A 24,103-nucleotide genomic window follows, 5' to 3' on the forward strand; every position below is an offset into this window, starting at 1 on the left:
GAAGAATGAGCCCCCAAAGCTGCTGACGGGTCGAGTTAGAAGAGGGCTGAGTTGTGTGGCAGGTGGCAGGGTGGAGGTCGTCGGTGACCTTGACGTGGGCAGTTTCAGTCGGGGCAGTGGGACCCAAACCCAACTGCGGTGGACTCAGGACAGAATGGGTGGAGACAAGGCAGTAGTTTTCTTTTTAGACAAAAGAAATAACAGAGAGCTAAGATGCTGAGAGGAACGGTCTGATTCTGGGGAGATATTGCTGATGCAAGAACAGGAAGAAGTGCTGGGGCTGGGGTGTGGCTGGATGAAGCTAGAACAACAGGACACGGTGGTGAGCGAAGGGGATGCCTGAAAGCAAGATGCCAGTGGGGTGAAGTTATCACAAGGTCCACGGTCTGACCATGCGGGTGAGCGGCCAAGGTAGGGCGGGAGGTGGGGTCACCTCCCAGCCCTGAATAATTCGTCCTTCGTTTCACGCCCTGGCGCCCTGGCTGGAGTGGGAGGGCTGCGATGCCCCGACCCCCTCATCGTCATCACCGGATCCTAACAAGCACATGCGTACAGCGGGCCTTCCAGGCATGTTTCTTGTGCTCTTCTATCTCTGCGTCAAAGGCTGAGCACAGAGCTCCCATACAGTGATTCCTCATGTTTTAGTAAATTCGTCCAGACCAGGGCAGAGAACCATCTGGACCAAGGTCACCTTAGAAGCCTAAGGTATTTGTTGGCCTGTCCAGCACAGCCTTTGGCTCATCTGCCCGAGTCAGCTGCCTCTCAGTTGCTATCTTGGGTGTTGGTTCAAATTACTTGGCTTGGTTCACCTAAGCCCCTCTGTACTCTCCACATCCTACTTCCTTCCGAACCCCGTGTGACCTCCTCCTGCCCTCCCGTCCTCCCTCATCCTGCCCCTCAGTTCCCCTCTCTACTCTTCCCTTCACCTAGCTCCCACCCCCATCCTTCTCTTCCTCTCTCTTGTTTCTCTTCCTTTCTTTGGTCCTCACCCCCAAACCATCTACAGGTTCCAGCCTTAAGCACCAGGGAAGCTGACTTGGGGCTCTTTCTTGCCCTCCTCAAGCTGGCCCCACATTTATATATTTCAGAAACATGCTTGTGTTCAGCCAGTGGTCCACTCTGACCCCCACCTTCTCCTCCCCTCACTCTCCAGATACCTTGGTACTGCTGTCCTTCTGGTCCTCTTCTTTGAGCGAGGGGTGGGCTTCTTTGGCCTGGCCGAAGGAGAAGGCTGTCAGTGTAGGAGCGGACTGAGATGAAGGCAGGGCGGGCTTCTCAGGGGCGGCAGACCTGTCTCTGACAGGCAGGGCTGAAGGTCTTGGCTCTGAGGAGTCAAGAACGAGAATGGAGCTGAGGACACCCAGCACTCCGAAGCAGCACTCACCCCTCTGGGCTGCCCCTGAGGCTCTATGACCCTGTGGCTGGTGTAGCATTTTACCGCCTAAGCCTGCCATTCTCCACTGTTCTGCCCAATGCTTCCTTGGTGGCAAAACTCTACAGAACAGCGCTGCTGGGCCTAGAGCAGACTGCCCAAGGACCAACATACTCCTCCTCTCATCTGTGCATGCATGCATGCATCCATCCATCTAATAATTATTGCACACCTTATTGTAAGACAGGGAAGGGAGGAGGCTGGGCAGGAAACAGGGGGCAGGTCTGTTATCTAGGAAGTTGAAGATAGTTCCAGAGGATGTCAGTCTCTCTTACCCAGAAGATGTGCACCTCAGGAAGAGAGAAAATAAACTGAGCCCCGTCATCACACCGTGTGAAGGGACCAGAGAACTAACCGATGCTAGTCTGATCCCCTCATTTTACGGACAGGGAAGCTGAGACCCACCAACCTTCAGATGCTCTTGTGATTGGTACAGTACAAATTCATTTCCAAATGACATCAAATCAATAGTATCTCTGTGTCATTCTAGATTTTCCTAATCAATAGATTTCACAAGTAACGTGTCTTCCTATGGAGGAAGGACAGGGGTAGATCAGCTTTCTTTAATGAAAGAAATGTTAACTAGGTTCTCCTGCTCACAATGTTTGGAGCGCACTGCCCTCGGGTGAACCTGCAAATAAGGGGTCCACTGGAATGGGGGCCACCATCTGGTGCTGCCTGAGGCTGGAAGGGGTTCCTTGAATGTGGGGCCTCCAGGAGGGCTCCCAGGTTCCCCTGGACCTCTGCCCAGTCCATGCTTTCTGCCAAGGATCCCTCTGCTTGGATCCCAGGAGAAGCATCAAAGGCAGAGATTGAGGAGGGGTGAAGGCTTCACTTGCCCAAAAGTAAGGGGCAGGGCAGAGGACACAGATGTCCAAGTGCCAGCTAATGAGGGCAAGGGGTGCAGGAATGCCACAAGATTTGGGGAAGCCCTCAGCTTCAGACACGAGCTCCTTCTATGGAGTAGGCTCGTTACGCATATTGGGCAACATTGCCCCAGCTAACGGCGGAGGGCGGGGGGGTCAGAGAGCCCTTTGAAGACTTTACTATTTTGCATCCCCTCTTCTCACCTCCACCTCCAAGAGATATCCTAGAAAGCCTTGTCTGAAGAGCCTGGCCCCTGCCCCAAGCCCCTAGGGACCTGGTTCTCCAGCAGCAAGCCGGTGATACAAACAAGGGAGCAGTTACAAACTGGGGTCTCCTGGCCCAAACCCCCACGCCAGCACACTCAGGGGTAGCTGTTAAGGGACACTGTGGGTGCCAGTGTGGGTCACACCAGACTGCCTGAGGTCACCCCCTGTAGCCCAGCCAGAGAGCAGCAGGAGAAGCAGCCGCCACAGAGGCTTCTAGGCCAGGCCTGCTTCTTGGGCTCAGCTCGAGTCCTGAGCCTGGGGCTTCCTGGGCCACCGCCTCCCCCTCGCCAACTGACCCACTTTCTAAGCTGTCCAGAGTGAGCTGCCGGAAAGCCGGACTAGGAGTCTGCCCCCTCCTGCCGGTCAGCACGGCAGCCGCCTCCAACCCTCCTCCCCAGGCTCATGGTGCTCAGTCCAGGTCCCCTCACCTGACCTGCCCAGGGCTCGGCCTCCCTCCTCCCCACAGAGTTCAGTCATCCGGCTGGAGAGCCTCCTGCTTCCTCTTCTGAAGCCTCTCTGTGCCTTGGCCTCCTGCTGGCCACCCGCCTCCCTTCCAACCCAGTTGGCCTTATTCCCCAGACACTGAAACCTTCCGGGACCCGCTGACTAAGGGGTTCATGGGATGTGGTCTGATTTCTCACTCGGCCTGGTGAGGAATATTCTCCTCTACTTGCTTCCAACAGGGCAGGGGCAGCCGCACAAGGTGTCAGAAGCACGGTCTCTGCAGCCCCGCGGCCCCGCGTACACATACGGCGGGCTGCCTTCCAGGCTCTGAGACCAGGGACGAGACCCGGGCTGCAGTCTCGGTGCAGCTGTTCACGGGTCACACAGGCTTCTCTGGCACCAGGACTACCGTGAAGCTCCATGTGCTGGTGCGCGTCCACCTTCCCGCACAGAGCGGGGGCCGCTGCCCTCCCAGGTAGCACTGCCCGCGGCCTCGGCTTTCCCGTCCGTGAAATAAGGGGCCCGGGTCCGAGGGTGCTCAGCCTATTTCAACCCCGGTTCTGATCCCCTACCTGGTCCAGGGAGCAGGGAGTTGGATAAACAACAAGTGGGGGTGCGTGTGGGGAGTACGTACCCAGAGATTTAGGGGTCTTCTCCCGAGGTCCACTCTCCCGAACCAATCTTAAAAGAATGGGGGAGAAAAAAGCACCATGAGAGACGGCAAGTAAGAGCCACTTCAGTGAAGAGCCCGGGAGGCTCCGGGATGGGGCAACAGGCCAGCTGGGGGACCCAGGGTGGGGCTGGGGGCGGCTCTGTAAAGAGGCTCTTGGCGAGGAGCTCAAAGCTGCAGGAGATGCAGCTCCAGCCACAAAGTCAAGGGCAGGCAGACAGGAGACCAGACCGGGCTGGGCCGGGTCCAGACACAGACGCCGCAGACCACTTGCTGCCTCTGCCCTGCTCAGGGGCCCAGGGCCTCTGCCTTCCGTTCCAGCGGGAGTGTCTGCCTGGGTGTGCGCAGCCCCCTCCCGTCACCAAAGTGGCCTTTCTAGTGCAGATCTGATGGCACTTCCACACCAAAAGGCCTTCAGGGGCACCTTGCTACTTTAGGGTAAAGCTCGCGGTCCTCGGCTTAGCGCACAGGGCCGTGCAGCCCTGCTCACCTTCCCCGCCTGTCTCACACCCACACCGGTGCTGGTGCACACACCCCTTGCGGTTCCAGGAGGCCTCCCGTCTCTCCCTCCTCGTCTCACAAACTCCCTCAGCCTTCAAAACTCGGCTCAGGCCTCACCTCCTCCAAGAAGGCTTCCCAGCCTGATTGAGATCCGTTCCCAGCAGGCTCCCCAGAATGACGGGCAGCCTTCTATCTTAGCTTACCTCACTAGACTTTGATCCAATGGTTTACTAATGAATCTCTCTCATGAGCTCCTAGGACACAGAGTTTGTCTTGTTTGGGTTTGTTTCCAGGGAGACTGGCACGTAGCAGGTGCACACTAGCTCTTCAGTAAGTAAATGGGCGCACGGACAGGTGCAGATGGCGAAGAGCGATGGATGAAAGAAGTGCTACTAGAGGCTCCTTCCCGCCTACGCGCTAGCCTCCCTGAGTTAGTGCAGAGAAATCCATGTCCTAGCTGGGCAGCAAAAAGCAGATATTCCTTGTGTGACTAGTACAAACCAGGCACCACGCTTGGCACCACGCGAGCCACAGAGATTTCAAGATATGGCCTCAGCCCTGCAGTGCTCCCAGCTGAAGAGCAGATAGGCGGTTAAAATAGCAGTGTGGTCAGGCGGCCCGTGGCTAGATGCCGTGTGGACAGCGCAGAGGAGGCTCTTCCCCTGATCGCCTCCCCAGGGAGGGCAGGGAAGACCTTAGCGCAAGGACCGGTGTGCGACTGGGGCTTGAAGAGCACTTGGAGCTGAACGGGGGCCCAGGCTGGTGCTGGTGCTGCAGGGATGGGGTGGGGAGGCTCTGGAGGTGGGGCGGCTCCTGCAGGGCAGCCCAGGAGGCGTGCAGAGTGGCGGGCTGGGACAGGCCCTGAACATCAGCCCGAGGAGACTCGTCTTTAAGCCGCTGGCACAGGACATCAAAAAATGTGAACCGCGTGGAGGAAAGGTTCACGGTGCATGAGAAGGGAAGATGAGAATGCAGAGCCCAGGTGGCAAGGCCCGGGCTCGGAGCTGTCGGGACTCTCAAGAGGGAGCCCATGAGTGGAAGTAGAGAACAAAGGCAGGGGCAAGAGAGGGGTGGCAGCTTTCGTATTTTCTTATTCACGGAAGACCTGATGGGATGTGGCAATCTGTTAGGACCAGGGGCCACAGGAGCAAGAGCCAAAGATGCTGCCGAAATTAAAGGTGGAAGAGAATGCCCGCACCCTGGGGAAAGTCGGGAGGTCGTGGGAGGGAGGTAGTTTGGGGCAACATGAGGTGGCCCCTCGGTGTGGCCGTGCTGGTGGCATAACCTCCCTCCCTCCCTCTGACGCCAGATCTGCATAGGCCATGAGGACACTGGGGATGCCCATCAGGGGATGGAAACTCTAGGGAGACCTCAGGGCAGAGCAGGGGATGAGGGGACGAGGAAGACCCCCATCCCCAGAAGCTGCCGGCACACACATAGAACTCCCCCAGGGGAGAACAAGGAGCTGGGCACAAAGGGCTGGGACCAAACTGCAGGAACGGTCACACCAAAAAGATGGACAAAGGAGGGCACAGGGGACACTGCCTAGAAGGTCCCGCCACAGGAGGTCAAGAAGCAGGTTTCAAGTCAGGAGGGCAAGGAAGGAGAAGACAATGTGGATGTCCACACCTCATAGGACGTGAAGTCAAGAGCAATGGGGGGCAGTGAAGGCCACTGGTCTGGGGCCAGAGAGTCCCTCCAGCCACCAGGACCGCCTCTGAGGGGAGGAAGGTCCCGACGTGAGGAAGCAGAGTTGGAAGGAGCAGGCCACCGTTAGAGCAGAGCGCTCAGACCCAGGAGCCCAGGAGCAGGCCCGCGCTCGGCCAGGGCTGGGAGGAGGTGCACGTGTGACGGGAGGGAAGGCAGCGTGGGAGACGGAGAGGTGAGGAAGCATGAGAGAAATGGGAGAATTCAGTACAGCAGGCCCCAAAGGGGTGCGAGAAGTGAGGCCTCTTTCCCTCTCCCTCTGTGTCCCCCTCTGTCTCTGTCTCTGTGTCTCTCACACACACCTACTTGCTTGTACATGTTTGGACTGACCGTGGGGATGTTCTGGGCCATCTGAAGAGGTCCGTCTGTCCCACGAGCCATAAATCCAGATTCATTACAACGTAGCTACCCCCTACCCCCCTGGTTCCCAAACATTTTTGAGAACCCTTTTTATATCCGAAACTCTTGCGGACCACTCCCTGCCACTTCCGTACAAATACCTGATAATGCTTGTATTTTCAGTATCCATGAATTACGAAAATACGTAATAACAAAGAGCTACCATGAATAGAGCTCCTATTTTATTCATCATGGCGACAACCAGACATCAGCAAACTGGTGGACTATGGAGGCTGAGACACTGTCTCCTAAGCCCAGACACCCAGCCCACTGGGCTCAGGGATCAGCACGGTGCCGGGCCCAGGTCTGCGGCTCACGGGTGAGTCAGGCCCTCCACATGCCCGGCCCCCCCAAAGCTCTGCCCTGGCGCGGAGGTTCAGCGGATCGGATCTCGGAGGGCTGGAAGGAGAGGGGGCTGCTTACCGTGTGCGGGGGACCCTCAGGCCGGTGAGGAAACCCTGGCCTGGAGGCAAGCGGCTGGGAAGGGAGCCAGGTGTACAGGAGGAGGCCCCAGCAGACACCGCGGCCTTAGGGATGGGCGGGATGACAACGCCCCCCAGAGACTTGTGCATCTTCTCATCATTGCAATGCAGGTATTGTCTGGAGATCTGCACCTGGGAACCGAGGTTGGGGGAAGGTTCTGGAGGCTCATGTCCCAGGCCCCTCACAGAGGGTGGTCCCTTTTATCAGGAGCCACCTGGGGTGCGGGCAGTGCTGGAAAGTGCTGGTTTTTCTTCTCAGCCACACCATCCTGGGAACCGCCCCCCTGCCGAAAGCTCATTGTTTCCTTACCACTCCAAGACCGCAGACCTGGGGGGGGGGGGCTCATCCCTACTCCCTTTGTTATTATTATTTGTTTTTCTATTCTCCTCATTTCAGAGAATCCTACAACATCAGAGCTGAAAGGGATCTTCAAAAACATCTGGTCTAATACCTTCTTTTTACAGATGTGCAAACTAGGTCTGGACAGGAGGGTGACTGGCCCAAGCTCACACAGCCCATGGGGGGCAGAGTGGAAACCAGAGCCCACATCTCCTGAGTTTTAGCTCAGCTTTCTTTCCCCTCTGCCACACTCCCTTGCCTATACTGGGGAGGGTCAGAAGCACGAGGAACTCTGGAACATTGAGACCAGAGAAGGCCTAGGGACCCCCAAGTGTAGGACTGGTGGTCACACAGCCTGTGCTCAGCACCTCTGGGGCAGCCAGCCGGAGCTCCCAGGCCAGCTGCAAAGGTTTTGGATGCTGCGGGGAAGATGCCCCTCCCAGTGCCACCCTTATCCCTGAGGGTGGCCCCTCACACACCCACGGAGAAGCTCAGGGCTCAGGAACCAGGGGTGGTAAAGAACGGAAACAAAGAGGGACCCCTGGGTGGCTCAGTCGGTTAAGCGTCTGCCTTCAGCTCAGGTTATGATCCCAGGGTCCTGGGATGGAGTCCCCCATCCGGCTCCCTGCTCAGCAGGGAGTCTGTCTCTCCCTCTGCCCCTCCCTCAGCTCATGCACTCATTTTCTCTCTCTCAAATAAATAAACGAAATCTTTAAAAAAAAAAAAAAAAGAGTGGAAACAAAGACAGAAGGACGGAGAGGCAAACTCAGAGCAGTCAGACCACCTTACCTCCTGGGCACCGGGTCTCAGCTCCTGGGGACCCTGACTGTTCCCAGGTGGGTCCAGGCCCTTCTCCTTGGCTCCACCGGCCTCGGGGGTGGTGGGGATGCTCTGGATGGGAGGCATCGGCCTGGGCGCCCTCAGCAGCCTCTGAGAGGTGGCCCGGGGGATGGCGCTCCTCAGAGGAACTCCTCTGGGGCCTCCCACAGGATCTAAGGAGACTGTGCCGGGGGTGGGGGTGAGGAAAAAGTTAGTCCCAGGAGCACAGGGAGGGGGCAGTTCAGATACTGGCAACAGGACCATAGGTTCCAGGGGCAGCTGGGACTGAGCAGAAGGAGATCCACCCCAGCCCCACCCCCACCACTAGGCTGAGCGAGCAGACAGTGCCGAGGGCCCATTCCCATTCCTACAGAATTTGGTAATAAGGGCCAACCAAAGTCACCTATTTAAAATTCAGAGACAGGCTGGGCAGGAAGGGAAACACACCAGTACTAGACTAGGAGTCAAGACAGCGGGCTCCAGTCCTGGCTAGAAGCTGTGGGACCTGGACAAGTCTCTGAACCGCCATCCACTCTTCTGTAGAATGAACGTAGTTATGTCGTGGGGTTATCCAAAGGTTCAGTGACTTACGTAAAATGCCAAGAAAGTACCGGGCACATGGCAGGTGCCCATAAATTACTTCTGTTCCCCCTTCCTTTTCAGCTAATGATGTGGGGGTACTGCTGTTTCGACACAGGGGACACCCTGATCTAATCTAAAAGCAGACCACTGTATGGTGACTAACATAATATAATAAAAAATCATTAAAAAAATAAAATAAAATAAAATAAATAAAAAAATAAAAGCAGACCACTCCACGTTCAGCTCTTTAATGAGTAACTTCTGTGCCCAACAGGCATCCTCCCTGCCCCCATGCCATCCCCACAGTAAAGAGATAGGATTATCTTTGCAACTATTGGTGGTGGTGAAAAAACTTAGCATTTAATTCTTGAAGGCCACTTTGCTCCAGCTAGATCAAGGTGGTCACATGAAAACCACCAAGTCACTTCTCACTCCCCTGCCCAGCCTGGCTCCGCTTTGCCCTGCCGTCAGTCCTGTCGGTGTGTGGAGGGGAGGGAGGTCAGGAGCGGTCACAAGCCAGGTGGAGACGGTGCCCACCTTGGGACCCATCTGGGCAGTGGCACAGAGAGGCCAACCGGGCTCCCTCCCGGTGCAGAGGGCAGCCCCCACCCTGCTCCGGGGACCAGAGATCCCCGTCCCGCCACACTTGGCTGAGGGACCTGGTAAGTCAGGATCACCTCCCATCCAGGCATGGATTAGAACAACTCCTGTTCTTTTTCTCCTGCACCAGAACTTTGTACAAAGAGATGGCATGTCTGGAAAAAGACTTTGGACCTCTCAGGGAGAGAGTCACTGCTCTGGCAACTCTGGAAGTTGCACCACTTGGAAATTCTAAGCAAGCTTCCCAGCATTAGACCCCCCACCTGCTGCCTCCATCCTGTCCAGCCACAGGGGGACTCCGTACAGGGGCTCCCCTGCCTCATCCTGGGCGCCATCATAGCCTCAGGGAGACCTCAGAGGGGGAAGCATCTTGCTCAGTGGAGAGGATGTCCCCTTCCTTCCTAAGACTTCAAGGCTTCGTATTCCTTGTGTTACTCAAGCATTCACTGAGCTAAAAATGTGATTGGTCCAGGAGAAGATATTAGTATCCCCATTACACTGAGGGGAAACTGAGGTTGATGGGGTAACTGACTTGCCCAAAGTCCCAGAGCTAGCCAGTTATCAGGGCTAAGATTGGAACCTGGCCTGTTTTCCTGGTCTGCCCACTGCCCAGGTAAGAGAGAAATAGAAAGTGCCTGCTGGTCAATTTTTTGCTCATCTATTCAAAAAACACTTCTGGAGAATCTCCTTTGCCTCACGCTGAGGACTCTGCGCCTGCCCTCTTAGAGAACACCACCGAGTGCAAAATTCAGATGTGAAGCAAGCAATCACACAAGCGAGTACACAAATGCAAACCGTGGCAAGAGCTAAGAGAGAACTGGAGGCGTCATTAGAGAGTGTCACTGGGATGGATGCCGGAGTCGAGGAGGCCTCTCTGAGGAAAGCTTCTGAGCCAAGCAAGAAGGATGAGTGGTAGCCCCAGTGAGGAAAGGAGGGAGGTAGGGGAGCAGCCTGTCAGAGCCTGGGGCCAGAGAGAGCCCACCTGCTCCAGGACTGGAGGGTCAGTGTGTCTGACAGCAGACGGCAGGGGAGAGAGTGAGCAGAGAGCAGGGAAGGGTGAGCAGAGAGCAGGGGAGTGTGAGCAGAGAGCAGGGGTGAGAGTGAGCAGAGAGCAGGGGAATGTGAGCAGAGAGTAGGGGTGAGAGTGAGCAGAGAGCAGGGGAATGTGAGCAGAGAGTAGGGGAATGTGAGCAGAGAGCAGGGAAGAGTGAGCAGAGAGCAGGGAAGAGTGAGCAGAGAGCAGGGAAGAGTGAGCAGAGAGCAGGGGAGTGTGAGCAGAGAGCAGGGAAGAGTGAGCAGAGAGCAGGGAAGAGTGAGCAGAGAGCAGGGGAGTGTGAGCAGAGAGCAGGGAAGAGTGAGCAGAGAGCAGGGAAGAGTGAGCAGAGAGCAGGGGAGTGTGAGCAGAGAGCAGGGAAGAGTGAGCAGAGAGCAGGGGAGTGTGAGCAGAGAGCAGGGGAGTGTGAGCAGAGAGCAGGGAAGAGTGAGCAGAGAGCAGGGGAGTGTGAGCAGAGAGCAGGGAAGAGTGAGCAGAGAGCAGGGGAGTGTGAGCAGAGAGCAGGGGAGTGTGAGCAGAGAGCAGGGGAGAGAGTGAGCAGAGAGCAGGGGAGTGTGAGCAGAGAGCAGGGAAGAGTGAGCAGAGAGCAAGGGAGAGAGTGAGGCACAGGGTGAGGGCAGTTGCCTCAGGCATAGGGGACTGTTCAGGAGCTTACTCTAAGCACATTCAAAAACCACGGGGTCAAAACTAAGGATGAACTGTATCACGTCTAACATATCATAATAAAAAATTATTATAAATTAAAAAATAAAATAAATAAATAGATAAATAAAAACAAAAACCACAGGGTGATTCTAAGCATTGCTGGTGGGAGTGGGAGGGAGAATATGATCAGATGGGCAATTCAGCAGGATCCCTCTAGAGAGAAGGCTAGAAGGAGGAGAAGGAGGCAAGGGTGGGAGTGGGGAGGTTAGTCGGGAGGCCCATGCAGAGCCCAGGCAAGAGGTGCATTCCCAGGAGGGTGGCTCACAGCACCCTGGGTGGGTGCGCCCTGGCCAGCTGGATGCCTGCTGATCCTCACAGCCACGTGGCCTGGGATCCCTGGCCTCAGGGTGGGTGCGAGGCGGGCGGGCAGGGCCCAGCACTCACCTCGGGAGGATGCTGCCAAGCCCTCCGAGAGCCTCCTTTTCTTGAGCTTGTCCTTGATCTGGGTGGTGTCGCGGGCCACGCTGTTAGCCTCAGACTCCAGAGAGGAGAAGGGTGCCAGGGGGTTGGAGCCCAGAGACAAGGCCGCAAGGCTCCTGGGGTGGCCATTTCTGGCCTGCCAGCCCTTCAGGGGGGCATCCAGCTTGAGGCTGCTGGGGTCCCCGCGTCCACTCACGAGCTGCAGCGGCTTCTCCAGCAGGACACTCGGAGCTGGCTGGAGGGAGGCTGAGGGAGACAGAGGCAAGAGTGTCCAGGCACACAGTACCCACCGTGGTACCAGGTACCAGCGAACTCTTCGGGGCTATTCCTTGGAATGGTCCCGTCTTGCCCCATGAATCCTGATCATTTGATGTTACCATTGCTCCTTGGGTCAATTCATTCATTCAACAGTATCTGGGAAGCCTAACCTTAACAAGACCTGTGTCATGAGCTACTCAAGGGAAGAAAAGGGGAGTCAGTATGCAGCCCTGTGACAACACAGACATGAGGCCATAAACATTTAAGGAAGGCAATCTGCCCAGGGACCACCATCCAGTAATCTCCAGGATCCCAACCAATCCGTTCAATATGCCTGACAATACCAAATGCAGATTGAAAAGAGAAGTTCAGGAGACTCGGAACAAATCATGCTTCCGTGCAGACACCAGCTTATCCAATCACTCTTTCCACAAACATTCAGTGAGCATCAGACAGTGCCAAGCTCTGTCCAGGCAGTGGAGACCCAGAGATGGGTGAGACACAGTCTTTGCCACGAAAGGACTTTCAATCTATTAGGGAAATAGGATTTGTCTCTAAATGGGTTCATTACAAGGTAAACTGTGAGATGTGCCATGAGAGATACCAACAAAATGCTTTGTGCACATAGAGGAGGAAGAGGAGGATCTGGAAAACCTTCATGAAGTGGTGATGTTTGAACTGGGCCTTGAAGGAGCCTAGACCATGGAAGGGCCAGGGAAAACAAATACAGAGACCAGCTTTTAGAATCTCTGCCACACACACAACATTTTTTGGAAGGCCATGACCTAAGCCACGAGACCCGCAGAAGAGGCCACAGATCCTGGACAGCACCAGACCCGGCAAAGGCTGACCTGGGTGCCAGCCACAGGCCTGTAAGGGGAGTAGCCCGAAAGAGGGCCAGTAGCTAGAACAATCATGTTCTCCCATGCAAACATGGGAGCGGGGTCTCTGCAGAGAAGAGGGTCTGCAGCTAGAAGTTAGAGCAGAAAGTGGCCGAGAATCTGAATGGCTGTCCTGAAAATCACCATGCCATCAGCTGTCCTGCTAGAGGTGCCCCCGTCCCCACCACCGCCCTGGCTGCGGAATGCCCGCCCAGACCCCCAGGTGAGGGGCTGCAGACCCTGTCTTCCCGGGGCTCACAGGGGGCTTTCCCTGGGTTCTGATGAGAGTGAGGGGTGTGCTGGGATCCCCACTTCCTTGTTTCTGGGGGTCCCCCTCTGTGCACCTCCATCCCCTGGGGCACAGAATTTTCAGCAGGGGACCACAGTAAAAATAGCTGGAGGACACGGCCAGGCATCTAAACCAACTCACGTCCTCTCTGCAGGAGGGGGCCCAAGGTCTGCTCTCTGGTCCCTAGCCCTGACTGGGCAGCTGCCGGTGGAACTCCAGTTCTGTGCCCCCAGTCCCCAAAGAGGCCACCCAGAGCACTGGAAGGCCATTTGGTGTGACCGAGTCAGCAGACCAAGTCCCTCCAACCTCACCTGCTCCATAAGTCTGCAGCCTGGAGTCACTGCCTCTGCCTGGGAGCGCACGGGGCCCCGCACTGGTCCGAGGGACACTCCCACAGTACACGGCCACCGGAGCCAGAACCTTGGCTGGGGACAGAAGCACAGGAAATCCACTGACACCAGGACGGGGGAACAGGCTGCCCCAGCACTCTCCCCCTCAGGGTCTCTGTGGCCCATCCCCCAAACCAGAGCGTGGCCCACAGATGGGGGGGGCGCCGCTGCCCCACACCCAGACGGCCAGGGCACCATGATCCCCACCAAAGCCCACCGCCCTCTTCTTCCCAGCCCTTTCTGCCTGGCTCCCCTCTTCTCCTCACACTCGCCTGCCTTCTCCATCCAGCTTTGTTCCAGCCCCCCAACCCACGGCCACTCCACACCTCCTCAGCCTCCTTCATGGGCTCCCCTCCTCCACACCCCCGCCCCGCCTCTGTCCACTGCACATCTCATGGGCCACTCCTCACTGCCATGCCTTTAATTGTCACCCTCACGCGGTGAGCCCCTGACCTGTGGTTTCGGCCCTGACCTCTCCCCGTGGTGGCAGAGCAGAGCATCCAATTACCTACCCAGCAGCCCTCTCCCGGGAGTCCTCCAGCCCCTCATCAGAGTGTCCTGCGCTGACCCTTCATCTTCTCCTAAACCTCCCCCACTCAGCGAATCAATTTGATTGATCCCCACTGTGGATATTTATCCAACGCTGCCTGTCAGGGACTCTGCCCCCCAGTCCCTGGTGAGACCCGAAGGCTGGTGGGGGAGACGATGAGTAAGAAGCAGTGACAGTGTGGGGGAGGGGAGCCCAGAGGGAGGGGCCCTGAGCTGAGAGTCAGGAAGTGGGGAAGGGGAGCCTCGGCTGGACACCCACTACTTCGGGAAGCCTTGCCTCTCCTCTGCGCCCCCACGGCAGGCAGCCCAGGCATACCCCCATCTTACCCTCCCCTCTGTGCCTCTCCCCACCCCGCCCTGCCACATCTGGCACGGGACCTCGCCTCATTCATCGTGGCAGGACATGCGCTCAGGAGGCACTTAAATGTCAGCAGGCTGAATCGTTGGTCCATCAGCCCCGTGGCTCCCCATCTGAGGCCACCTCACGACTATCCCTGGGGCCCTCACCACCACCCGGAGAAGCCTCCACCAAGGTGCAACCCAGCACACCCACGCCCAGGGCGGAAGGTCCCCAGACCAGGAGTCAGGCGTCTGTTCCCTTCCTGTTTCTGTCAGCTGTGTGACCTTGAGGAAATAAGTTAGCCTCTCTGAGTCTCGGTCCGCAGACTAGTAAAACAAAGGAGTTGGACAGGATTAGGGGTTCATACAGTCACAACTTGATTCTATTTCTAGATTTCTAGGTTTTTCTTAAGACTTCAGCACTTCTCACTTCCCTACAAGAATCTAATGTCTGGCAGGAATCTGATATGGCGTTAAATTTGCAGTTGTCCTCACATTAATATATCGAAGCCCCAGGGTGCTCTGCCCGTAGATAATGACCTGTGTTCTGAACTACTCTGTCATTCCAGGGCCCCGGCTCCAACCCCTCCAGGGAAAAGCAGCTCTCTACCTCACCAGCACCCCTTCCATCTTTGGATCCCCTCACTCTCCAGAGGAAACGGAGGTTCACACAGCCGACTCCCAGAGGCAGAGCATCAGGTCTGGAACCCCATCTCCTGACATGAAGCTAGCCACACTGTGCCCCTTCTCCTGCCCTGCCCGCTAAGGAGTCAGAGATGCCCAGACCCTCCCTGAGGGCCCAGCCCCATTCCTCTGACCACAAAACAGGCCAGTTCCTCAGCCAGCCCACCAGCACGGAGAGTGGAGGCAAAGCTCAGCCAAGTTTCTAGAACATTCTGAGCCTTTCCCTGGGCCCAGGAGCTCATGGAAAACAAGTTGAGCGTGGAGGGCCAGCGTCAGCCAGCAGAAAGCTGGGCCACCTGCCTGGCTCCATCTTCCAGGCCGAGTGCAGCCCCTTACCTGCGGGGACAGCATCACGGGTGCTCATGCCCTGGGTGGAGAAGGTGCCTGGGAGTTTGTCCAGAGGCAGCAGCTACTTCCGGGCCGTAAGCACAGTCCTTGGGGATCCAGAAGGCTGCAGCCTGTAACATCCAGGGTCCTACGGTAGGGAGCAGCAGAGCGATGTCAGTACAAGCAAACACTTTTTAAAGGACTTTGCAGAAAGCACATCAGGAGCAAAGTATTGCTGGAGTGAGGAAATCTGCTGCTGGCCCAAAGGACGCCTCTTTGTCAGAGACATTCTGACTCTCTGAGATGCTTGAAGCTTTCCAGGTGCCAAGGCTGCGCCACTGTGAGCAGAGCAGTTTATGAAGAGTGTCACCAAACCCAGTAAGCTGGCTTCACCGGTGGCTTTGACAAGGACACCTTAGCGTCTCCGGGGAAGGTGGAATTTATCAAGGCAGAGTCTGACGCCTTCTTTCTCCATTAGTTTCTATTTTCTTCAAAATCCCATTTTCTCTGCCCGCTGCCCTGGAAGCTCCTGACAAATGTCAAACTTTGTGGCTCTGCTTATCCCTCGGGTACGTGGCAGGGTCTCCCCAGAAACTGGCTCTCTAGCTTTCTCTCAGGATATGCCAGGCTCTATCTGCACGAAGTTCTTGGCCCACATTCTCACCAAGCCATACACTTCCAACCCTGTCAGAGAGTAATTTCATTGTCCTGGGGCCAACTGCTTGGCCACGTCAAGCCTCTTCCTGGTCTCCCTTAAACCTCTGGGGTCAGTCATCAGCTCTTGCTCGGGACCTAACTTCATTCTCTTTGCATGTGACAAGAGTCTCACCCAGACTCTGTGACTTCACACAGTTTTATAGTCTCTGCCGTGGTAAAGGTGACCCATTTTCACCCTGACAGATAGGGAGGTGGGTGGCCAGAGCCTATCAGTGACAAAATCAGGTGTAAAGGCCACATCTCCCAGTCTCTACTCTGGAGTAGCTCCCTCGAGATATCATCTGGGGACAGGGCAGGATGCAGTGCCAACTTCCTTTTGCTGAGCAGCAAATCCCAACTCAGAAACTGAGAAAACCTGCCTTCCGTCTGGAAGCCAGCCTGCCACCGTCCCCACCCTGGCCCCAGAAGGCAGAGCGGCTCCTAGCAACATTTCTGGCCCCAACAGAGATTCCAGCCCAGCCTTTGCCTGGTCTCTCTGCTTATGTCCTCAAGCACTCAGGTTCTCTGTGCAAGGAGAATTTTCCTCACAACTCCCTATGTGCTGATGACTAGGATAAGTATTTGGTCACAAGGGAATGTCGGTGAGACACAGAACTTCTCCCGAGCAAGGTGGTGGGAGACTACTCCGCAGGTCTCAACACCCCGCCCCTCGCCCCAGTGAGCTGGCAAAGAGACTCAAGAGATTGGCAAGCTGCCTCCGCCAAAGCCCAGCAGGAATGTTCCAGGTGGGGACAGGTCATCCACAGCTGAATTAGAGCAAACAAGCTAGAGTCCAGGCTTTGCAGGCAGTGAGAGCTGTGTCAGACTCCTGCTACCATATCTAACCAGAGCATCGGCTTTCTGTGCAGAGAAGTGATAGTTAGCTACAGCCCTTGTTCTCAACTGTGGCCGCCGATCAGAATCACCTGGAAACAGATAAAAACGACAGATTCTAAGGCCCCACCTCCGACCCCTACTGAATGAGAGTCTTCTAGGGAGCAGGACACAGGGATCTGTTTGGTTGGTTTTTCTTAACTCCTGAGTGATTTCAATGTTCAAACAGGATTGAGAAGCACTGGGCTACAGTTTGGATTCACTTTCTAATGAGATCTCAGCCCTGCTTCTCACCTTCTGCTATCAAAGTGGTTATTGCTGCCTCAGTTTCCCCAAAGTGATCACTCTCTAGGAGGCTAAAGAGAAGATTTGGAGCTGCCTGACAGTACAGATGGCATAAGTCTCAGTGGCCACAGTAGACAGGAAAGGGCCTTCTGAACAAGACAGCCCCATTCCCACTTGCTACAACCACCTCAGCAGGCAGAACGGCCACTGGCCAAGACGGCCGACATAACTCCGTGCCCTGGGGACACTCGCAGTACAGAAAGGAGTCCTGCATCCACGTCACAGCTGGCCAGGGCAACCCACCAGGCAGACCCCCTCTTGGGCCTGCTCCTGAGTGTGTCACATGTGTGACCCCTTAGGCCCTCAGGGTCTGCGTGCAGGATCTCCTGGGCACCTGCCCAAGGGGAGATGGCCACAGCTGCATATGGACAAACAACCATGTCTTATGTCGCATGTGAGAAGGATGAGCGGCACCTCCCCAGGAAAACCACGGAGGCCCACGACCTGGTAGGAACTTAAAAATCTATGTACAAACTCTAAAAACCAACATCAGAAATTCTAGCACCAATGTGCCTAGAACTTTGGGGTTTAGTATCAACCAGACTTAGCACCTGATCCCCAAGACACAATCCACTGAGCCCCCATTGGCACCTGGCACTGTTCTGTTCTGGGCACCGAGGAGTGACTGTTCCCTATTGGAACAGCCGACCCCTGACCTAAAGGGCTAATAGCCAGTGGGTTCTGGGGACCAGGATTCTGTCCTCACTCCCTGAGGCTCTGGATTGCCCAAGGTAGCTGGCTCCTCCACCCTTGGCCTCAGTTTTCCAGCTTCGGGAGTGGAGTGACCCAAGGTAACTGACTGTTGTCCACTCCTTCCACCAAAGCTATGGCTACAGAGGTCCCATGGTGACTGGCACCACAGGAATGAAAAAGGTGACAGAAGGGACTCAGGTTTCAAGTGGAAAGGAAACAAAGCTAGAACTGGCCCAGTAAAGCACGTCAGCCCCAGAGACAAGATCCCAGTCACCCCTGTGCCCGCAGAGGCCCCGGAGGAGACAGGCCCCCGATCCCGAGATGCAGGCCCACCTGCCCCCCTCTCAGGGGCTGCCACACGTGCAGCTTCCTTCATGTGGGCGTGACACTACCCACTCCTCCTTTTAGAGGCCTCTGAGAGACATGTGCTCCAGGAAGTCAGAGTTCTCGCCTCCTCCAACGTGCTGGGTGGGCACAGTGGTGCCATGCCAAGGTGGGTAGAGAAGGGGACCAGGGCGAAGATGGTAGAGTGAACAAACTGAGGTTTTGAACCCAAACATGTCCCCCACTGAAACAGTCTCTCTCTGGAGAGAGAACTCAGATGGGCACCCCGCCCACTTGCCCCTCCCGTATTAACTTTAATTCCTCTGAGCTTTGGTTTCTTTATCTGAAAAAAATGGCCTACCAAAGGGTTTGGTCGAGATTCAGTCATGTGTAAAAAGAACTCAGCACCATTGCTGGTAGATAGTCAATAAAATCAGGTCCCTGCCCCCGCCCATGCGCCATCTTTAAAGTTATGATGGGACAGCCCTCCGTCCCTACAAGACAGACCCAGGTGACAAGGGTGCCCCTCACATGGAGGAGACAGACGTGTCCATCGAGTCAGAGGCTCAAGCCGGCCGGGCCGGGCCCTCCTGCAGTTCTCACCTGGGATGCTGTGTTGTGAAGCGACACCAGGCAGAGCGCAGGAGATCCTGGGCAGAGACGGGCACACGGGAGACCAGCGGTGCTGTCGGACTAGGCGCCTGGAGACCCTCCACAGGAGAGCAGCATCCTCGCTGGGGCTGGAAGAAAGCAGGGTCTAGATGGGGAGGGAAATGGGAAAGGCCTCGCAGGCTGAGAAAACAGTCTGAGTAGAGGCGTGGAGGAACAAACAGGCTGTGAGGTTGGGGTTTGGCAGGAGGACCCCAGCCTTGGAAGGCAGAGAGCCGGCGTGGGGAGGGAAGGGGACTCTAAAGACTTTTTGAGGAGAGGAATGACATTATCTGACTCCTGAGGCTGGAGTCATCCCAGGAGTCTTCTCCACCAAAACCGGGAGACTGATCCCCACACCCCCCAGACACCCCAGAGGAGGCACCCAAGGCCCCCCACGCAGGCTCCTAGCTTCAGGGGTGACTGGCACATGGGCTGGCAGGAAGGCAGCTCACAGATGACATGGCCCCCAACCCTAAGTGCCCCCCCTCACCAGCTCGGGAGCTACACCCACTGGCTGCAGATGCCGCCTCCCTGCCGTAATGGGATCAGGTGGGGTCGACACTCCTGTAACCCTCTGCGCTCCAGACAGCAGGATGTGCAGCAGGACGTGCAGCAGCTAGCAGGCCCGCGGGACTGTAAAGAAACACAAAGTGCCAAACACGGTGCCTGGCACATAGTAAGCGCTCCATGACTATTTGCAGCGTGCATGAATGAAGCAATCAAAATTACAGCCCATCTTTACAGACAGTCTTGTTGAGCAGAAACGAGGGAAGGGAACTAACGGTTCTTAGTTCCATGCTGTTCTGCACCAGGCGCGGGGCTAGGCGCTGCCCCAGATAGAGCAGCAAAGGCAGATGTTATCACCCTCGCTTTATGCCTAAGAAGACTGGGGCTCAGGGACGTTAAGTAGTGGGATGAAGGCCACGCAGCTGGCCAGGGGAGGCATCGGGGCTGATGCTCTCTGCACGGGGGGCAGAAGAACCCTGGGGCTTCACAGTGTGCCACAGCCCCACATTAAATTCCATCATCTACCAGCCGCGAGACTTCACACACGTTACCAAACCTCTCTGAACTTCCATCTAACTGCAAGGAGGAAATAATAATGCTTTTCTCACAAGGTTACCGAGCATATTCAATAAAATATGAAAAGCATCTCAAATCATCTGGCCCCTAAACAAGAATTCAACAAATGGGGGCTATTAATATTATTCTTTAATAACGATTTTAGTGTGTGTGTTAAGATATGCAAGAAGAGGGAAAATGTCCTTTTTGAAAGTTTTTGGGGCAAGAAACTCCAGAGGCCTGGCTGAGGCTGGGTGGCAGAATGAGGTGCCACCTGGCGGATGTCCTTCATTGCGGAAGTTTTCTGGGGCGAGCAGGAGGCAGCGGACAGGCTGGGGCAGGACTCTTAGAAGAGCAGCTCAAGTATCACCTTGCTGGGAAATGCTCCAAGAGATCCCTTCTTACCAGAACAGTCTGTTAAGAAGGCCGTTGGCACCCGCATCTCAATGACTTTCCGGGACAGGGTGGATCTCAGGTCAAGAGCCCCAAGCGGAACTTCTTGACCGTTTTTTATTCCCAACACAGCTTAGGAATGTGGCCTTCCATCTGCACTAGTTCAGTGTGTGTGTTGGGGGAGGGGAGTGGGTAAAGAGAGAGGAAGGAGAGAGCTGCCTCTATGTCTAGGGCTGTGACATTCCAAACAGCCACCCACCTCCCAGGAATTCTGATATGAGACATGGGAAGGCTGAGAGAAAGGTTTTGGTTGAGAAAAAGTTTTATTTAAGCTCTGTTTGGAAAACAATGACAGTAAGTGACCAGCAGAGCTGCCCTGTGTGATTGTTCAGGTTGGGCACTGCACGAGGCATCATAATTAAGGGGACATCATTCACACTGCAGACCCTACAGATTTGCACATTTATTGCCCTTCTCTGATGAACAAAAGTAAAGTGCCTTGATAAAGAGGTGTCTTTTTCTAACTCACACAAAGGCAAGGGATGAGCAGTGAAAAGGGTATGTGACATATCCATAAATTTACAAAATTCAAAATCTTCTAAGCCTGCCCCACTTTTGTGTATCATCTTGATACAGATATAAATTAGAGATCAGAACATGTGCTAGTAATTCAATGAAGCTTCACGTGGTGGGGACAAGAGGTGCCTCATCTGCTTCTCTTGTCTCTGAATTTTGAGCTGTAAGAGACCCGAAGGTCAGCTAGTCCCCTGGCTGGTAACTGAGGGGTTAATGTGGGCTTGGAGAGGCTACACGACATACCCAGGGCCTTCAAGAGCCAAAGCATACCGTGGGGGCCATACCCCTGCAGGTATCACACTGGCCACTAGCTGGCAAGGTCCTCAGCTCTCTTCCCCCCCCCCCCACCAAAGGCCTCCCCCAAATGGGCACCTCAGCACCGGGCAGGGCAGTGCCTCAGACAGCAGGGCCTGGTCAGAGCCATGACAACGAGTTCCTGAGGACTACATTTCCTGGTGGGCTGGGCGCCATTGTGTCAATCCTGCCTGAAATCACACAGCCTTGGCTGGCACTTGGAAGCCTTCTGTCCATCCACCCTGACATTTCCACCACCAAGGGCTGAGCTGACAAGAGCTTGATCCTAGTCCTGGAGTCGGACAGAGAGCAGCCCGGTCCACGGCCCGTGGAAGGCTTCCTGCATGTTCCCCTGCTCAGGAGCCCCGCCCAGCAGCTGGAGCTCCAGTCATCACACTGCACTTCGTGAGCACTTACCGGTGCAAGAGGACCGGAGGGGCTGAGAAGGAAGAAACACCTCTTCCAATCAGCATCTCAGCAGACTTGGGGTGGCCATGCCTAGCGTCTAAATGCCTGTCCCATTCCAGGAAATGGCTCTTGACAAAGGTCTCCCTGTAAGAAGCTCAGCAGACTTCACCACCAGCTCTATCCTTTCCCATGGCCCCAGGAGAAAGCTGACTGCTTGACCAAAAGCTAGAACCTTCCATGTGCCTCTCCAGGACATATGCCAGGTTTTGCCTGGAAAATGGAAAGGGCTTCTGTGAAGAGCCATTTCTTCAGTCCTCATTTTATTAAAGGGAAAGCCAAGGCCCCAGGAAGGGATGCAAGGAGGGCCAAAACCCAGAGGTTTTGAAGCATAAACACAGTGGAAATGTCAGACCTCCAGAAAGCTGGAGACTGGAACTGCTGGAGCCTGGGACTGCCGTTCCAAGATCGATGGTGGAAGAATATTGTGGATGAGTGACTGTCCCCTAAGAAGGAGAAGGGGTGCAGGGACAGAGGGGCCCGGAGGGCAGAAGAAAATGGAGGTCGGGAAACAGCACCATGAGGGGGCTGAGCAAGGAGACCAGGGGAAAGGGGCCTCCCCCCAAAGAAGGAAAGCCAGGAGGAAGAAAGGCCAGACAGGCCCCGACCCCTGCTGATTGGGGAAATGCAAATTAGTCAGACCGCTGTCGCCAGTCAGCAAAGATGGCCAAAAATGAAGACTCCGGAGGACATCAAGTGTTGGTGAAACGCGGAGCAGCCAGGGCTCCGACGCAGGGCTGGCGAGGGGCACGCGGGCACGGCCACAGGGGAAAGCGCTCTGGTTCATCTCCTACAGTTACAGACGTGCAAGCCCTCTGCCCAGCAAGACCGCTCCTAGGCGTCTACCCTCAAGAAAACCTGGGCATGCTGTGAACCGAGACCGAAGTACGAGAATGTTCATAGCAGCTCTGTTGGCAGTGGCCCAAATCTGGAAATAATCCCAATGCCCACCAGGAAACTGGAGAAAAATTTATGGTATTCATGCCACGGAATATTCCACAGCAATGAAAATGAACAAAACTACTCAACACCAGTCCACTCAGCACCATGGGTGACGGCGCGGTCAAAGTTTACTGAAAGAAGCTAGGCACAAAGGACTCCTGAGGCTGCCATTCTGTGTGTATGAAGTTCAAAGAGAAAATTCAACAGCTTAGACATGCACGCAAAGATGGTAAGACTTTATGCAAAAGCCAGGGGAAATGAGGAATGTGGTCAACCGTGGGGGGCAGGGAGGCGGCTGTGATAGGAAGGGACCTGTGGGAGAGGTGGCTGGGGGCTGCCCTAGAGGGCATCTCTTTCCTGCCCTGGGCGGTGGTGGCTAGGCATTGACATTATAATGCTACTTTGAACGGTTGATGAGTCTTATACATTTTTTTGTGGGCAAGAGGTTGAGTATAAAACAAGTAATAAACTTCTAATCATGTCAGGGAGCAGAGTCAGGTGCCTGTGAGGTGACCCTGGGGGCAACAGGTGACCTTGAGGTAGGTCCCTCCTGAGCTCAGCCTGACACCTCCCCAGCACTTGCTCCCACGACGTTCCCCCTCCAAGTCCGCTAGGCTGCAGGGGCTGAGCTGGCCAGCCTGGGGTTCGAAACCCTCCACAGGGATGCACCCACCGAGCATAGTCCCTACAGTCCCTTCCAGAGTTTTGGAAGAAACACCAGCCCTTCGAGGTCCCCAGCCAATATGAGCCCTTGTCCTGGAGAGGCGGTTCACGAAACCCTTGTTTCGGGAGCCCAAAACTTGCTCTGGAAAGGAACACGACCATCTCCACTGTAATAATAATGGCACCAACAAAAGTAAGTTTCCTCGAGCACAGGAGCCAACGCACTCCCCTCTCTCCGTACCATCTCCACCCTTCCCAAGCCCCAGGGGAAACGTCACTTAATGCCCACTTTACATGCGAGGACACTGAGGCTCAGAGGAAAAGAGCCTAAGTTCACACAGCCCAGTAAGAGGTGGAGCCCGAATTCAAACCCAGACCCAGGAGCGCGGTAGTGGAAGCATCCAGGCCTTGCAGCAGGCAGAGCTGGCTTTGAATCCTGCTTCTTCCAGCCTGTCCAAGGCCTGCACCCCAGCGCCCCTAACACAGAGCCTTCCTCATCCCTCTGGCACCATCACCGGCAGCACCCCCAGGGAGTGAAGATTACCCCCAAACCGGGAGCTCTGCCGGAGGCCGTGGCCAGCAGGAGAGGGCAGCCCCCTTCCTTAGCTCGCAGGCTCAGAGAGCAGCAGGCTCAGAGAGCAGCAGGCTCCGCAGAGAGGAAGGGACCGCCCCACAGTCCCATGGCCTCCATCCCCCAGAGCCCTTTGTCCTTGCTCCAGATCAGCTCCCCTACACCCTTCTGAAGACTCCAGCCAGGCTGACCCTCCTCCCACTCCCTTCTCCCCTGCCCATCCCCCTTACCTCTCCGTCCAGAGGCCAACCCCAGTCACTGGAGGAATCCAGGCTCTGTCGTCTCTCTGCGGACAACGCGGCCCATGGGTCCAGAGGGGCAAGGACGAGGTGGCCCCAGGACTGGCCAGCCCCGGGCTGTGGAATAGGCCCCTGGCCCTGCCGCGAGTGAGCTGCTGGCCTCTGCCAGGCTCTCCTTGAATAAACAAGGCTGCATAGCAACCGCTGCTCTGAAGGAGCCCATAGCTCCTACATGAGGGAGAGAAGGAGCCAGGAGACATTTCCCCTTGGCTTCATTTCCTCTGGGGCCCTGCCGGGCGCGGGGCACTCCCAAGTGACCAACCTGTCCTGTGGGGCTGCCAGTTAGAGACA

General features: G+C 55.8%; 1 protein-coding gene across 3 annotated transcripts in view; it reads right to left on the reverse strand.

Annotated features, from left to right (window-relative positions):
- TOGARAM2 (TOG array regulator of axonemal microtubules 2) overlaps positions 1 to 23,880 on the reverse strand; it is a 49,255-nt gene extending 25,375 nt beyond the window's left edge. The window contains exons 1-10 of one of the 3 annotated variants that reach the window (XM_057309342.1): positions 23,744 to 23,880; positions 19,059 to 19,180; positions 18,500 to 18,636; positions 15,014 to 15,152; positions 13,028 to 13,141; positions 11,253 to 11,534; positions 7,898 to 8,109; positions 6,710 to 6,900; positions 3,644 to 3,690; positions 1,158 to 1,324 (exon numbers count right to left, since the gene is read on the reverse strand). In XM_057309342.1, coding sequence (XP_057165325.1) covers positions 1,158 to 1,324; positions 3,644 to 3,690; positions 6,710 to 6,900; positions 7,898 to 8,109; positions 11,253 to 11,534; positions 13,028 to 13,141; positions 15,014 to 15,041 — 1,041 coding nt within the window. In that variant the 5' untranslated portion in view covers positions 15,042 to 15,152; positions 18,500 to 18,636; positions 19,059 to 19,180; positions 23,744 to 23,880. Of the gene's footprint in view, positions 1 to 1,157; positions 1,325 to 3,643; positions 3,691 to 6,709; positions 6,901 to 7,897; positions 8,110 to 11,252; positions 11,535 to 13,027; positions 13,142 to 15,013; positions 15,153 to 18,499; positions 18,637 to 19,037; positions 19,195 to 23,743 lie in introns of those variants that run through there. The other 2 variants (XM_057309341.1, XM_044379616.3) reach the window with 2 other exon arrangements.
- Between the last annotated feature and the right edge of the window lie 223 nt (positions 23,881 to 24,103).

Source organism: Ursus arctos, unplaced genomic scaffold (assembly GCF_023065955.2).
Source record: "Ursus arctos isolate Adak ecotype North America unplaced genomic scaffold, UrsArc2.0 scaffold_8, whole genome shotgun sequence".
NCBI classification, from domain to species: domain Eukaryota; kingdom Metazoa; phylum Chordata; class Mammalia; order Carnivora; family Ursidae; genus Ursus; species Ursus arctos.